Raw genomic sequence first — 15,771 nt, forward strand, 5'->3', positions numbered from 1 at the left:
CATCAACCACTGTCTTCGATAATAAAAGGTGGGGGTTGATCAAAGATATAAAACTCTTGAGTGATTTTAAAACTATGTTTAACTAAATTATTAGCATCATAATTAAATTGACGGTAAATAAAATTAAGAGAAGCATTACAGGAATGTTTCAACTTAGAAATATCCAAATCAAGATGCAATGAAGAAAATTCCCCATAATACTTTCCCTCATTATGACAATCAACAAAAATTGGGATAATTAATATAGCATAGTGTAGATCTTTTACCTTGCAAACCCATTATTCACTCAAGGCTATTTCTACGTTGCTCTCTTTAGAGTTAGACACATCAATGTAATATACATTTCAATGATTACAGAATTCTTTAGTCTGCCATGATTTGTTTGTTATCATTATAATCTTTTGCTTCAATAGGAGTTGCAATCCTCATTAATTAGAATCTCCTACTTTGACTTAATGTTTCATTGCCTTAACAACATCTTTTACATTAAATTAAATTAAATTTATATTAAAACCTGTGTAAAAATCATGATTGAATTGAAATTTTAAAAGTTTATATTTTTTAACATCTATTTATATAAATAATTTATGTAGGTCATGCCCGTGCAACGCACGGGATTAGAGACTAATTTATTATGTAAAACCTGTTTTTCCTAAGCATTTATACTTAAAAAAAATCAACCCCATGATCATTGAGATCCCACAGATCAATAATTGGGCCAAGTGCAAACGAAGCCCACAACGACAACAGCGATAGCCCAATGGAAAATACTTTGTTACAAAGTACTAGTCTCCTCCCATTTTAAATCCATGCATCTCCTTACAAATTTTTTAATATTTTACAAATTCATAGAAATGTCATCCACACATTTTCTTTGTTTTTTTTTCCTCATAACCCATTCGCCAATGTTTCCAAATGTTTTAAGGAAAGCTAGTGTTCTCATATTTGAGATCACACATGTAATCTTCACGATTAATGACTAAAAGGAAAAATAAAAATGATTTGGATTGGTTTCTCTTTTTTTTCCCTTTATTTTATTATTTATTTTGTTCTTTTCTTTTTTTTTTTTTGTAATACAAAGACAAAACCACATATTATCATTCAGTGCCAGAGTGTTGGAGACTTTGTTCCCTATGCTCTTTCTTCTTTCTTTCTCTCCTTTCTTTTGAATTTTTCTTTGCCTTCATTGTGTATACTCATTAATTACACAATGATAAGTCATCCTCTCAGCCAAAGCTCACTCAAAAGCTTTAAGTAGTGTCTGAGAGTTTTTTTTTTTTGGATGAAATTGGATGACTAAAAGTTCTACATTGTTACTTTGAGAGAATCTTTTAAAGAGAAGTACAATGGTTTGAGATAACTTTTTAAATTATCTTTAACCATCAGAGATCACCGACCCCCCTAATTTGGGGGTTGACGATAGAATTGCTTGATATAAATAACATTATTGTACAATTATCACCATTTTTCTCACCTCCTCTCACAATTTTACTCTCTCCGCCCAAAAACTGAAGAACGTATTATATATAATTAAATATATTAATGTTAGGAGTTTTGCATATATAACTTATGTTATAAGACCAAATTAAGTAAATAACCTAACATTATTATATTTTGTATTATGGCTGATTAATTATATTTATCAATAATATAATATTGTCTATAAATGATATATCTTTATAAATTTTCAATGATAAAATTTTTGTATATTAATAATAAACTCTTGTGTATCAATGTGAAAGACAACACTTTTAAAAATTTTAAAAATTTGGTCTATATTTTCTAGATGCAAGATTTTTTTTTGTCAAGTGGGCCAATTTATCTTTGATTTATAATAATTCTTAAATATTGATTAAATAAAATTGTTTATTCATATGATAAAACTCTCAAATAATAGAATGTTTTATTTCATTCTACTCTATCCTGCTCCTCACTATTTCATTTCATTAATGCTATTTTTTTATTCCATCATGTATCCTCAAACATATCTTTAATGTCGTCATTTGAAGATGAAGAGGAGGAAAATGAGACATTGAAACTCTAACTCAATAGATTATTTGAAGCAGGTCCGAGAAACAATCAAATTATTTGAAGGTATGAAAGGAGGTCGGAAGTTTTAGAAATAAAAAAAGGAGAATTTTAGTGTAGGATCATATATGGAACGTTATTTCAAATCAGGCCGAATAACTTTGGAAAATTGATTATAAAGCTAAGGGACTTATTGAAAATTAGTTTTAAAAGGAAATGATTATAATGTCCTTTAAGATTTTTTTTTTTTTTTCATGAAAAAAGTTCTCCTTCTCTCTCCGCCCTCCCTCAATCTCCAGCCCGATCTAAAGTCGTGGTCCTACTTCGTTTTTGTTTTTCGTTTTCACTGGTCCGATTATTTTCAATGTGTTGTGGCCTTTCCTTTGAATCTGCACTCTCGAAGATAGCACGAAACACCGTCATAGCACACCGCAACAGTTGGTCGGATTCATTGCTCTTAGAGCTCTTGCTTCCTCAATTGGCTCTTCAGAAAATTATAAGTGAGGTATATAAAATTTACATCTTTGTGCCTCTTATTTTTGATAATTTGCATCCTTTGAAGTAAATAAAAAACATTTAGACTTAAAAATTTTTAAATATATAATATTTTAATGATTTAGATGAGATATGAAAAGTTTATTTATAACGAAAGACCATATAAAATTGTTCAATATAATTTTTTAAAATAAAAAATATTGATAAAATTATTTATGTTATTATAATTTTATTTCTACCATAATTTTTATTTTTTAACACATATTAATTTTTTATTAAATTATTTTGCATCCTTTGAACTTGAGCGCTGACCCTGCCATTGGTTTCTTTGCTTCCTTTTATCCATCAATGGCAACAAAAAATGGTCAATCCATTGTGGCACTGCCGCCTTGTCCTGCAATCACTCTCTCGCCACAACCTTCTATGGATGCTTTTTTTTTATCAGTTATCAATAAATTTTAAAATAATTAATTATATTGAGTGAGATTTTATAATAATTTTTTTCATTTAAATAGTGCTAGTCAAGTCAATGATATACGTGAAGTGCCGTTGCTTTGCTTTCCAACTTCTCGACCGACTCAACTTTTTTTTCCATATTGCATTAAAAACACACTATAGCTACAATACTGAATACATGTATAGAGTTTGTAGACTCTTTGCAACATGAATATATATATATATATATATATATCAAAACAAGATCATCGTTTTCAAGGAAGTACCCTAATTATGTCTAATGAATTGTTAATTTAAATGGCGCCAGTCAAGTCAAAAATTTATACACGACGTATGCGTGCCGTTGCTTTGCTTTTCTACTTATCGACCTACCAAAACTGATTTTGTCTTGACCCACTCATGTATTTCACTATAGCTACAATTCAATTCAGGCATGTATAGCTTGGAACGCAATCTGTTGCTCTGTTCCGGTCTATAGTAGAAGATAAAGTTAACAAACTTCAACCTTATTAAGAAATGTTAATTATAATCTTGAAAATATAAAAAATTATATTTCTTCTGTTAAAAAATATAAAGCATTTTTAATCAAATTTTATCCATAAATAAAGTAATTATTAACTTTTAAATTAATCTTATCTTTTGATATTTACTCATATTAAATACTTTATAATAAATATAAAGTCATTTATCAATAGGGATACTTTTGAAAAAAAGTAATGATTACATCTTGAAAAACTAAAAATGCCTTATATTTTTAAATATCTAACTTCTCAAAAATGACTTACATTTTTGAACGGAGGGAGTAACTTTTTAACTTTACCTTTCTTTTTTAATTAATGACTTTAATAAATTGTTGTTTAGGAATTCATATAATAACAATAAATAAACCAAAAAGGTAAAATTTAAAAAAAATCATTAATTACTCTAACTCCATCTTATATTCATATAATCAAAAAAGCTTTCAAATTTCATCTTATATTAAAAATTGAATGGAGTATATCACTAGCTGATTGGGTTGCATAGTGAGCCGTAGGGCTCAACCAAAGATGTACAGAAAAATGGTACTTTCTTTCTTAAAAAATATCTTATATTTTTTGTTTGAATTATATCCTCAATTAGTTAGTTAACTGAATTCAAATTAATATCATATTTTTACATGTACTTTTATTTAATAAGAGGTTTCACTAAAAGGTGAAATGTTAAGTAGTTTATTTATCAATGACATCTTTGAAAAAAAAATCATTAATTAAATCTTAAAAAACTAAAAATGTCATACACATTTGAATATCTAACCTTAAAACAGATGCCTTCTATTTTTTTTTTTAATGAAGGGAGTAAGTAAAGATGGAACCTCCCTTGTTAACAATCAAAGATCATGTAATCTACTTTGGTACTAAAACCAATGTAAATAGCTTAATTAATGTACTATTACCTTTCATTTAAGTCCTTTTTTATGTGATGTGCAATGTAACGTAATATAATGGTATATGATCACTTTTATAAGTGTATAAGATTGATGCAATAATAATTCTCAGAGTATTTTAAGAGTTGAATCTAGAGGACAATAGAAACTTTGTTATGTAATAAAAAAACTAATAGTTTTGGAAAATAATTTAAAATTAATAAAAAATGCAAATAAAAAACAACAATAAAAAATGATGAACCAAATCAATTAAATAAGCGCCAAGAATAAGGATTTATCTGCTAGGATGGCTTATTCTAATCTAATAATTTATTTTTATTTTATTTCATTTCTAGTGACAATGATTTTTAAGATATCCTAATTACTTTTCAGTATATTAGGATGTGTCTAACTAGGAAGGAATTGGCTTTCACCTTTCTCAAAAGGCATTAATTAGATCATCAAGCTACAATTTAAACTATCACAAATTCTAAATTATTTTTAATTTAATTATTTATATCTATCTCTCTAGATCTAGGTTAGTTCTTCACTCGTCAATTCATCGAATAATCCATAAATAGATTATATAACAATTGTCGATATAAAAAGATAAATAAAGCAAGAGAGACAAATATAAATATAAACATAAATTCTCACAGACAAAAACTTATGCTCAACAAGAAAAATAAATAAATAAAATTAAAAGAAAAATTTAATTGACCCCAGTTAGGCTAACCCTACCCAGAATGGGTGCATAAAAAAGAATTCATAGAGTCAATACAAAATCTCACATTAAAATACATAAACAAAATAAGAGGACAAGAGAAAAAAGAAAAACTCCCAACTTATAAGAACTTCTCCACAGTCCGTGATATACCTCCTGATTCTTGTATATGAAATTAGATGATTCAAATGAGGCTACTTAAGGGTTTTTTTTTTTTTTTTTTTGATAAACGGCTCCTTAAGGTTTCTTACGCAGTGTTGGCACCTCAATACCCTAAAAAGCCCATTGGGTCCAACCCTCTTTTTATCGTATAATTAAGATATTTAATTTAATAATTTTATCAGCAGTTGACACGTGTGTCAGATCGACGTCAGTCAGAACGATTTGGAACAAAAACTTCAGGACCCCTGTGGCCTGCTTCATTCATGGCCAGTTGCGAGCTCCATTAACTTTGTCCGGCCTCAGACATAAACACAGGCGAGGATTCTGCGTCTTTGTACTCTTTTGGTCTCTTTTAGCCTTCTTTCTCTGCAATTTACACTAAATGCTCAGTGTGGCGCTAAATCCCTATTTTCCTTCTATTTCATGCCATAATTAAATTGAATATTGGAGGCTAAACCTCATTGAAGGCGCTGTATAAAATGGACCTATCAGTAGAAAATGGAATATAATGTAACATTGAATCAACAATTTTACATGATAATCAGCATACATCAGTACTACGCAGGTGAACTTGACAAGTTCAGATATCTCTTCTTCCCTTATTGAAAGAGAGAATCTACTACAAGATTCAACTGGCAATACCTGTAAGGCTATACAAAATATTAGTACTTATATTTTACAATCATATATTTAATCTTATTAAAAATACAATTGTTAGTCCCTGTATTTTTAGTTTGTATTTGGGTCTTAGTTCCAATACTTTTTTTTTTAAATATCTCTATATCTCTTAAGTTTCATGAGTCTGCAATGTTAGTGCTTATATTTTTAAATATAACCAAAAGGACTTAATAGTAATTAACGTGCACATAAATACTATTATTTCTTATGCTGACTTGTTAAAATTAGTTGAGTTGTATAAAATAAGTAACTGGCAAAAACAAAAAGAACATTACATCAAAATTCTTAAACACATAATGGATGAAGCTTTAGAAAAAAGAAGACATGACGGCTAAGATAAATTAGTAGAAATGTTAGTGGCCATTTTGTTCCCACAATATCCAATTTATCATATAAGTTTACCAACTCAACAATAGAATTAACAAAGTTATGTACACATCAACATATTTAATTCTATTCGTGACAATAAAGGCAAACATTGTAAACTGATAAAACTTAAGGGATTTGGAGCAATGAAAAAAAGTATAAAGGCTAATATCAAAACAGGCTAAAATTATTGCTAGGACCAATAATTTTTTTCCCATAATCTTGATGTTCTAACAGAGTACAATATTATCTATGCTGGTATGTTGATATTCTAAAACCATCCCTTGTTTATTCTCTCATAAGTATTATTGAATAAAGCTAATTAAGGGTGATTGACCATTGGAACTAAGCATAAAGCATTTTTTCTTGCCCCATCAGCACTAACAGATTCATCCATATCAAATTCCTCAGGCTTCATTCCATTGGGAAGCTTCCAATCAAAATGATAAAGCAATTTAGCAATAACCAACTCGATCACTGCATAACCAAATGAGATTCCAGGACATATCCTCCTTCCTGACCCAAATGGAATATACTCAAACTCTGTGCCTCTAAAACTGTACTCAATTGAAGTATTATTAATGAATCTTTGAGGTTGAAACTTGTCTGCTTCATTCCAGTACTTTGGATCTCTTCCAAGTGCCCAAGCATTAATAATAACCCTAGTTTTTTGTGGTATCTCATAACCATTTATTTCACACCTCTTGCTACTTTCTCTTGGAATTAGTAATGGAAGTGGAGGGTGGAGCCTCAAGGTTTCTTTGATCACAGCATCTATATATTTCAGTTTGTGTAATTCTGATTCGTCTACATATCCTTTGTTTTCATAGACCCTTCTTACCTCTCCTTGTGCCTCTTTCATTATCTCTGGATTTTTCAACAACTCAGACATTATCCACTCTATAGTTTGGGCTGATGTCCGAGTTCCAGCTGAAAACATGTCCTGAGAATGGAGTTTTGTGTGAGTGAAGCTCGTATTAAATAAAGAAGTCCCACGTCAACTAGTTAGAAAGTAGATTAGAAATAAAACTTGAAATGTGTCTACGTAAGTGATTTAAGGTACTTTTAATTAATGAAGTAAACATATCTTCAAGCATAATTATAATATAATTGAAGAATTTGATATGGTGTCAAGAATCATTTGATATGGGACAAAAAAGAGAGGTTAAAGATGCATTTTTTTCTTTGAAATATTCTTCAAGGAATGCCCAGCATTTCAAACTCTTCTTCAAAGCAATTTTAATTTTAAAATAATTAAAATGGAGCATTATTTTTGCCCTTATTGTCAAATTTTTAACATTGACCCTTAAAAATATTAATTGAAATTTTAACGTTAGGGAAGTTAATAAAAAAGGCAAAAATACTCCATTTTAATTATTTTATTTCAAGATAAAATTATTCCAACCAATAGTTTAAGGTGTTGGTGCTTTTTGGAGAATATTTTAGGGGCAAAAATGCACCTTTATCCAAAAAAAAACAACAAAAAAGAAGGAAAAAGGAAAATCTTAAAAAAGTGAAGAAAGAAAAATGAAAACATGAGACCTCTTGGGCTTAAAAAAATTGAAGCCTGGACAAAAAGAAGAAAGAGAAAATAGTTGAGGAAATATTAGAAAAAAAGTCTCACACCTAATAATTAATATATTAAGAATATATAAAGCTTGTCATGTATTTAATCAAGTGGTCTAATCTGTTTTAGTGAAGGAAACTGTCTTCAGAACACACTTAATATGGACATATAGAGACTTTCACATGCATATATATGAAGTAATTAGAGAGGATACATAATATAAGTGTTAAGGCTGAGATCATCACCAGAATTACAGCTTTGATATTGTCATAAGACAATTGGATTTCAAGGTCGTTGTCCTTTTGGATCTTGAGAAGAACATCAACGAGATCTTCTTCTTGATGATTCACAACGTCAGGATCATCATCATCATCATTCTTGTTCCTGATGATATTCTTCTTCTCTTCATGATCAGTAATGACATCCTGCAATATCCTATCACAATCTCGATGCAGCTTCTCAATCTTAGCTTTCATCCCAGTAATCACAGGAAGAATCTTGAGCGAAGGAAAAAGATCAGCGATCTTGAATCCACTTGCCAGCCCTACCGTACGTTGCAAAATGGACAACACAGCTTCAACGTTCTTGGACCTACCAAAAGCAGCACGAGCAACAATGGAATTTGTGAGAGCGAAACTCTTTTCACGAAGATTAATAGCAGAACCTTCATGTTCAGTCATGAACTTGACAAGTTCAGATATCTCTTCTTCCCTTATACTTGAGAACGATTGGACTCTCTTCACAGACAAAAGCTCTAAAGTACAAATCTTTCGGAGCTGCCTCCAATAATGTCCATATGGGGCAAAGGCAATATCAGTATTGTTGTAGCCAATGATTTGAGCGGCAAGAAGGTTTGGTCTGTTGGCGAAGATGTGGTCATGAGTTTTCAAAACCTGTTTGGCTATTTCTGGGGAAGTGACAATGATAAAGCAAGTTTGGCCAAGCTGAAGATGCATGAGAGGTCCAAACTTGTTGGCAAGGTCTCTCAGGCAGTGTAGGGGCGGTGACCCTGCAAGTTGGTGTAAGTTACCTAGGAATGGAAGCTTCCATGGACCTGGGGGTAAGGTTTTGTTGGATTTCTTGAATGATGATGATGGATTTATTAGACTCAGAAAGAGCAAGAAGAAGAAGAAGAATAAGAGAAGAGAATATAGGATCCCAATCTCCATAACCAAAGAAAAGGAAATTAATGGTTATTGGTTACTTAGAAGAATTGATGAGTGCAATCCTTTAGTCTTTATATATTCTGAACTAGCATATTATACTCCACCATGCATTGCATGGTAGTGTATACTTTATATTTTTGACAACTAAGCATGTCTTTTATATGTTTGAAAATAATTTAGATCAAATTTTGTGTCCTCATCATTATTAAAAAAATGATATAGATCACTTTACAATTAATTACAGAAAATAAAATAATAATTACAACAAAATATTCCCATTAAAAAAAAATCAAAGGAGAGTAACTTCATGATACTAGCTCTATTTAAATTTTATAGTTAGGTATTGTGATATATTCATAACTTTGAAATCTTGTCTTCTGATACATTTTTTTCCTTCTTATTTTTAGTTTCGTGAATTGAAACAGTCAACTTTTTTTTTTTTAAAAAAAAAAAGGAGTTGAAACAGTCAACAATGCCATTAATCATTCGAATGCGGAAGTCAATATATCATCATCGTCATTACACATTGCTTGCAAACTATAGATAATATAACTTATTTTAGGCTTCACCTAAGCTTAAAGCTCGGGCAATACTTAAAAGCATGGGCTCACATTCTAATTTCAATTATAATTAAAAATGATTAGGGACTAATGAAGATTAATTTTTCATATGATGTTTATACCAAACATATAATATACTAAGCAAATACCATATTCTTCTTATTTTTTTAATCTAATAATCTAATATCTATTATTATTGGAACATATTTAAATATTTTCTTATCCAATCGAATGTAACTCTTTTAAGATACTCTCTTTCATTCATAAGATTCAAACGACTGACTTTACTTAAGCTAGAGAAATCCAATCCTTTAATTTCCATTTAATTTAATTACTTCTAGTCATGTTTTTCTATTTATTTTTCTTTTTTAATTGACTAGATACTCAGGCTCATGTGGTGCATTGTGTCTCATGTAAATTTAGAGTTTGTGAATTTTTTTGTTTATATTTATTAGATATATAGATATTAGATTAACTACATTGATATATAATACTCCCATCTATTTTCAACTTTTAAAAATTATTAAGATAATATATTTAATGAATTGCTCGTTATAGACATTATGCCTATTAAAATATTAGTTAGTATGATTAAAGTCTGACTATTGCTATATTAAATCAATAATCTCTACAGTCAATGTCTCTGAATAATCTATCTAATTAATTTTAAAATATTGATTTGAAGGGAAGAAGGCAATTTAAACAAGTATTCCATATTTTGTTAACGCGATATAGAAGAACCTTTCAACTTGCAACTTGCAAGAAACTTCCAAGCTGTCAATTATTTTTTTTTTATTTTTCTATATTTTTTAGACATAAAACTGTAATACATTTAATTTAATTATAAGTGGCATGATTATGACTATTGTTAAATTAACAATAATCTCTAAGTCAATGTCTTTTTTTTTTTTTGGGGATACCATTCAATTACATGTCCATATTGATTTGACTAATGGTCTAGTTTTTAAAAATATTGACCAGAAGAGGGAAGACAATTTATACAGTGCAAGTATTGCATATATTTTATCAACCATGAAAAGCTTTCAAATTTTATTTTTACTAGTCACCTGTAGGAAATTACCAAGTTGTCATTATTATTATTATTTTTGTTTTGGTGTGAATATGAAATATCCTCTATTAATGATTGCCCTCTTTTAAAAGCATAATTTTAAAATCTTATCGGGTTCTCAATCCGATGTGCCCGAATAGCTCAAGCAAGGTTGGGTTGACTAGATTTAAGGATGAAATCGTAATCACTCACGCTGCCCCCAGTTGGAAGCCTCCCAAAAACTTTTTTTTAAAAAAATATTCACATAGATTGAAATTTAAAATATTGTGTATAAATAATCATAGCCTCTTTCATTATGATAAACACTTATCAATAGGGAAAATGAGATATCAATCTTCTTCAACCCAACATAAGCGTTTCTTATAGAAAAAAGTGAGATAGTTCAGGACCATCTAATGGGGAAAATGATGTTAGACTATTTTATGATATACTTTGTAACAGGCTTAAATTTACAAATCGATTTTTCACAAATTATTAAAACCCTTATCATGGTAGAAAAATTTTACCATGATGCATTCAAGACAATATATCACAAGTCTTAAAATATCCCAAAAAGCAATTAGAACCATGAGGGACAGACATGATCCTCATGGCATATTATTCAAATCAGGTCATGAATCAAAAGGGACAGACATAATCCTCTTGAATATATAAATATATTTAATAAAAAGAATTAGAATTTACATGCTCCACAAAAAAGATATATCCTAAGTTGGCACAAGATACATTGTATAATCCAAAATAAGAGGCAACGTAAAAGATGGTATCTCATACACCATAGTTACACCTCTGGTGCTTTCTCGGCCGAACTCGCTCCTGTAAAAATATTAACCACGGGGAATGAGACTTAAAAGTTCCAGTAACCAAAAATTAATATGTAATGATGCATGCGGATGTAACTAATCATGCGATTGCTAAGTGGGCACACAAAACATTTAACCGAACAATATTTTCGAACGAACCGAACAAGTATTAAATTGCATGACTGCACCTTATATCCTCCTTTCGCTATGCTTGGACGCCAAATCACCCGGCCAAAGGTGAGTTGTGTAACATCCTAATTTTTAAATTAAAAAAATTTATGGAATTTAAGTTTTATTAAAAAATGATGATAATAATAGGAATTTATATTATTTGAGGTTATTTGAAAATAATAATATGGTTAGGCATTTAATTATGAATTAAAAAACTAGGTTTAAAATTATATAAGAAATATTTTGTTAAGATATAATTTTAAGATTTAGAAAAAAAATTATGTGTGTGAGTGAGTTAAAAAAAAAGAAAAGAAAGTTAAAAAAAAAGGGGGGGAAGGGGGTTTAGTCCCATATTGGTTAGATGTGGGAATGAAAGGCGCCTCCTCATATATAAAAGGAGGAGGCACATTATGGAAGAAGCATGAAGAAATTTTTGTTGCAATTTGTGAAAATTGCAACTAAAGGCTCAAGATGCAATTTGTGAAAATTGCAAGTAATGGCCTAAAGGTTTGAATAATTAAATTCAAACCTATATTTTTTTAATATAATTGTGGGACCTACAATCCCATTTTTATATTATTTTTCTCTCTTCCTCTCACATTGCTCGGCGTGTTCTCGCAAGGGGGATTCTTTTCTTTTTCTTCAGGTATGTTGCAACTTTCCTGTTTAGATTAACATTTAAAAAATTATTTAATTACAAAATTAATTTTATAGTTATTTTTTAAATAGTATTAGCTTTCTAGTGATATGATTATTTTGTAGAATAGAGTAAATATTCTGATTAGAATTTTTCTATAGGATAGTTAATCTGATGATATGATGGATTAAAAATATATGTTAAAGCTCTTAGGCATATAATAAATATTATAGAATATTTTCTTGAGTTGAAATTCATGTTTAAGAATTTTTGAGTTAAAATCTAAGTCTATATGGTTGAATTTATGTGGAATTTGAGATGTAGGGATGAACTTGTGATTATTAAATATTTATTTAAGTATGAATAGATATTTTTGAGGTTATAGAAAGGTGATTTGAGGCTTAAATATGATTTATTAAGGTATGAAAATTTTAGAAAAAAAGAATTTGGGAAGTTAAATGAGGTATAAATCTTAAATTAGTGTTAATATGGATTTTAGGTCTAAGACTTTCTAACTCTTTAATTTAGAGTTATTTATTAATTTCAATGTAAAATTAATATATAGTATTGTGAAATAATTATGTAGATTATATTGACAAAGATAGTGGTGAAAGAGGAGTTGTGAAGGAGAACTTGTTATTCAAGATACAAGGTAACCATTATTAATATGTTGTGATGAGTGTGTTTGTGAATGGTTATGTGTTGTTTTGTTGTTTGAAAAAATTATGAATTATTAAAAATAAATACTGTTATATACTTGTTTGAAATTATTGCCAAGTGGGTCAAAAATTTATTTTTGTTTATCATGATGAGATATTATTGTTCGGATATATTTTTGTTTGGATATTTGAATGATGCATGACTTGTCAGGGTATTTTAATATATGGTGTTAATGAGAATTTCTATTCGGTTAATTATTACCACGTGGTAAGCCCTCATTGGACCCAATGAGTGGCGTGTCGCTTGGTTCAACTCACCTTTGGCTGGGTGATTTGGCGTCCGAGCATGGCGAAAGGAGGATATAAGGTGCAATCATGCAATTAAATACTTGTTCGGTTTGTTTGAAATATTGTTTGATTAAATGTTTTTGTGTGCCCACTTAACAATCGCATGGTTAGTTACATCCGCATGCATCATTACATATTAATTTTTGGTTACTGGGACTTGTCTCATTCCCCGTGGTTAATATTTTTACAGGAGAGAGTCCGGCCAAGAAAGCACCAGAGGCGTAACTTTGGTGTATGAGACACCATATTTTACGTTGCCTCTCATTTTGTATTATGCAATGTATCTTATGCCAACATAGGACATTTCTTATTTTGACAACATGTAAACTCTAATCTTTTTATTAAATATATTTATATGACCAAGAGGATTATGTTTGTCCCTCTTGATTCATGACCTGATTTAAATATCATGCCATGAGGATCTGTCTGTTCCTCATGGTTCTAATTGCTTTTTGAGATATTTTAAGACCTGTGGTATATTGTCTTGGATGTATCATGGTAGAAATTTTCCTATCATGATAAGGGATATGATAAGGGTTTAATGAAAAAAATGATTTATTAAATTAATAATTTGCAAAAAATCGGTTTGAAAATTTGAGGGTGTTACAAGTTGGACCAAGCGACACGCCACTCATTGGGTCCAATGAGGGCTTATCACGTGGTAATAATTAATCGAACAGAAATTTCCATTAACACCATATATTAAAATACCCTGAAAAGTCATACATCATTCAAATATCCAAACAGGAATATATCCGAACAATAATATCCCATCATGATAAACAAAAATAAATTTTTAACCCACTTGACAATAATTTCAAACAAGTATATAACAGTATTTATTTTCAATAATTCATAATTTTTTTCAAACAACAAGACAACACATAACCATTCACAAACACACTCATCACAACATATTAATGATGGTTACCTTGTGTCTTGAATAACAAGTTTCCCTTCACAACTCTTCTTTCACCACTATCTTGTCAACACAATACATTGTTATTTTATAATACTATATATTAATTTTACATTAAAATAAATAACTCTAATTTAAAGAGTTAGAAAGTCTTAGATCTATAATTCCATATTAACATTAATTTAAGATTTATGCCTCATTTAACTTTTCAAATTCTTTTCTAAAATTTTCGTACCCTAATAAACTATTTTTAAGCCTCAAATCACTTCTAGTATCACAATTTCATCCTTCTATATTCTAAAAATTCATCCAAAAATAAATTAAAAATTTAAAATTATCCTGAAGCCTCAAATCACCTTTCTATAACCTCAAAAATACTATTCATACTTAAATAAATATTTAATAATCAGAGGTTCATCCCTACATCTCAGATTCAACATAAATTCAACCATATAAATCTAGAGTTTAACTCAAAAATTCTTAAACATAAGTTTTAACTCAAAAAAATATTCTATAATATTTATTATACCTCTAAAAACTTTAACCTATATTTTTAATCCATCATATCATCAGATTAACTATCTTATAGAAAAATTCTAATCAAAATATTTGCTCTATTCTACAAAATAATTATATCACTTGAAAAGCTAATACTATTTAGAAAATAACTATAAAATTAATTTTGTAATTAAATAATTTTTTAAATGCTAATCTAAACAGGAAATTGGAGCATACCTGAAGAAAAAGAAAATAATCTCCCCTTGCAAGAAAACGCCGAACAACGTGAGAGGAAGAGAGAAAAATAATATAAAAATGGATTGGGTCCTAAAATATATTAAAAAAAACTATAGGTTTGAATTTAATTATTCAAACCTTTGGGCCATTATTTGCAATTTTTACAAATTACATTTTGGCCCTTAGTTGCAATTTTCACAAATTGCAACAAAAATTTCTTCATGCTTCCTCCACAATGCGCTCCTCCTTTTATACATGAGAAGGCGCCTTTCATTCCACATCTAACCGATGTGGGACTAAACTCCCTCCCCCTTTTTTTTACTTTCTTTTCTTTTCTTTTTTTTTAACTCACACACACATAATTTTTTTTTTAAATCTTAAAATTATATCTTAACAAAATATTTTTATATAATTTTAAACCTAAAGTTTTTAATTCATAATTAAATGCCTAACCATATTATTATTTTCAAATAACCTCAAATAACATAAATTCCTATATCATCATCATCATTTTTTTAATAAAACTTAAATTTTATAAATTTTTTTATCTAAAAATTAGGATGTTACATACTCCCCCTATGCTATTTATAAGTTAGAGAGAGAAAAATTTTTTTGATCCTATTTATAAGTCATATCATTAAATTTTTATTATAAATTTTATCTTTTACTCTCCATTAAATATTAGAGAGAAAAATGTTATTGAATTATGTATATTTAATAGGAGTAAAGTTAAAAACTTATTAAATTTTAAGATAGAGTTAATGAGTTTTAAAATTTTTCTTAATCCTAGTAAAATATGTTGGAAGACTTATAAATAGTACCAAAA

At 28.9% G+C, this 15,771-nt stretch overlaps 1 protein-coding gene across 1 annotated transcript; it reads right to left on the reverse strand.

Annotated features, from left to right (window-relative positions):
• Positions 1 to 6,470: 6,470 nt before the first annotated feature.
• LOC129316083 (cytochrome P450 71D10-like) lies at positions 6,471 to 9,104 on the reverse strand. The gene is made up of 2 exons (XM_054960341.1): positions 8,124 to 9,104; positions 6,471 to 7,254 (listed from the first exon to the last, which is right to left on the reverse strand). The coding sequence occupies exons 1-2, from the start codon at positions 9,045 to 9,047 to the stop codon at positions 6,634 to 6,636; spliced, it is 1,545 nt and encodes a 514-aa protein (XP_054816316.1). The 5' UTR covers positions 9,048 to 9,104; the 3' UTR covers positions 6,471 to 6,633.
• Between the last annotated feature and the right edge of the window lie 6,667 nt (positions 9,105 to 15,771).

Source organism: Prosopis cineraria, unplaced genomic scaffold (genome assembly GCF_029017545.1).
Source record: "Prosopis cineraria cultivar Desert tree isolate PC_DT_omini unplaced genomic scaffold, ASM2901754v1 PC7, whole genome shotgun sequence".
Lineage (NCBI taxonomy): Eukaryota > Viridiplantae > Streptophyta > Magnoliopsida > Fabales > Fabaceae > Prosopis > Prosopis cineraria.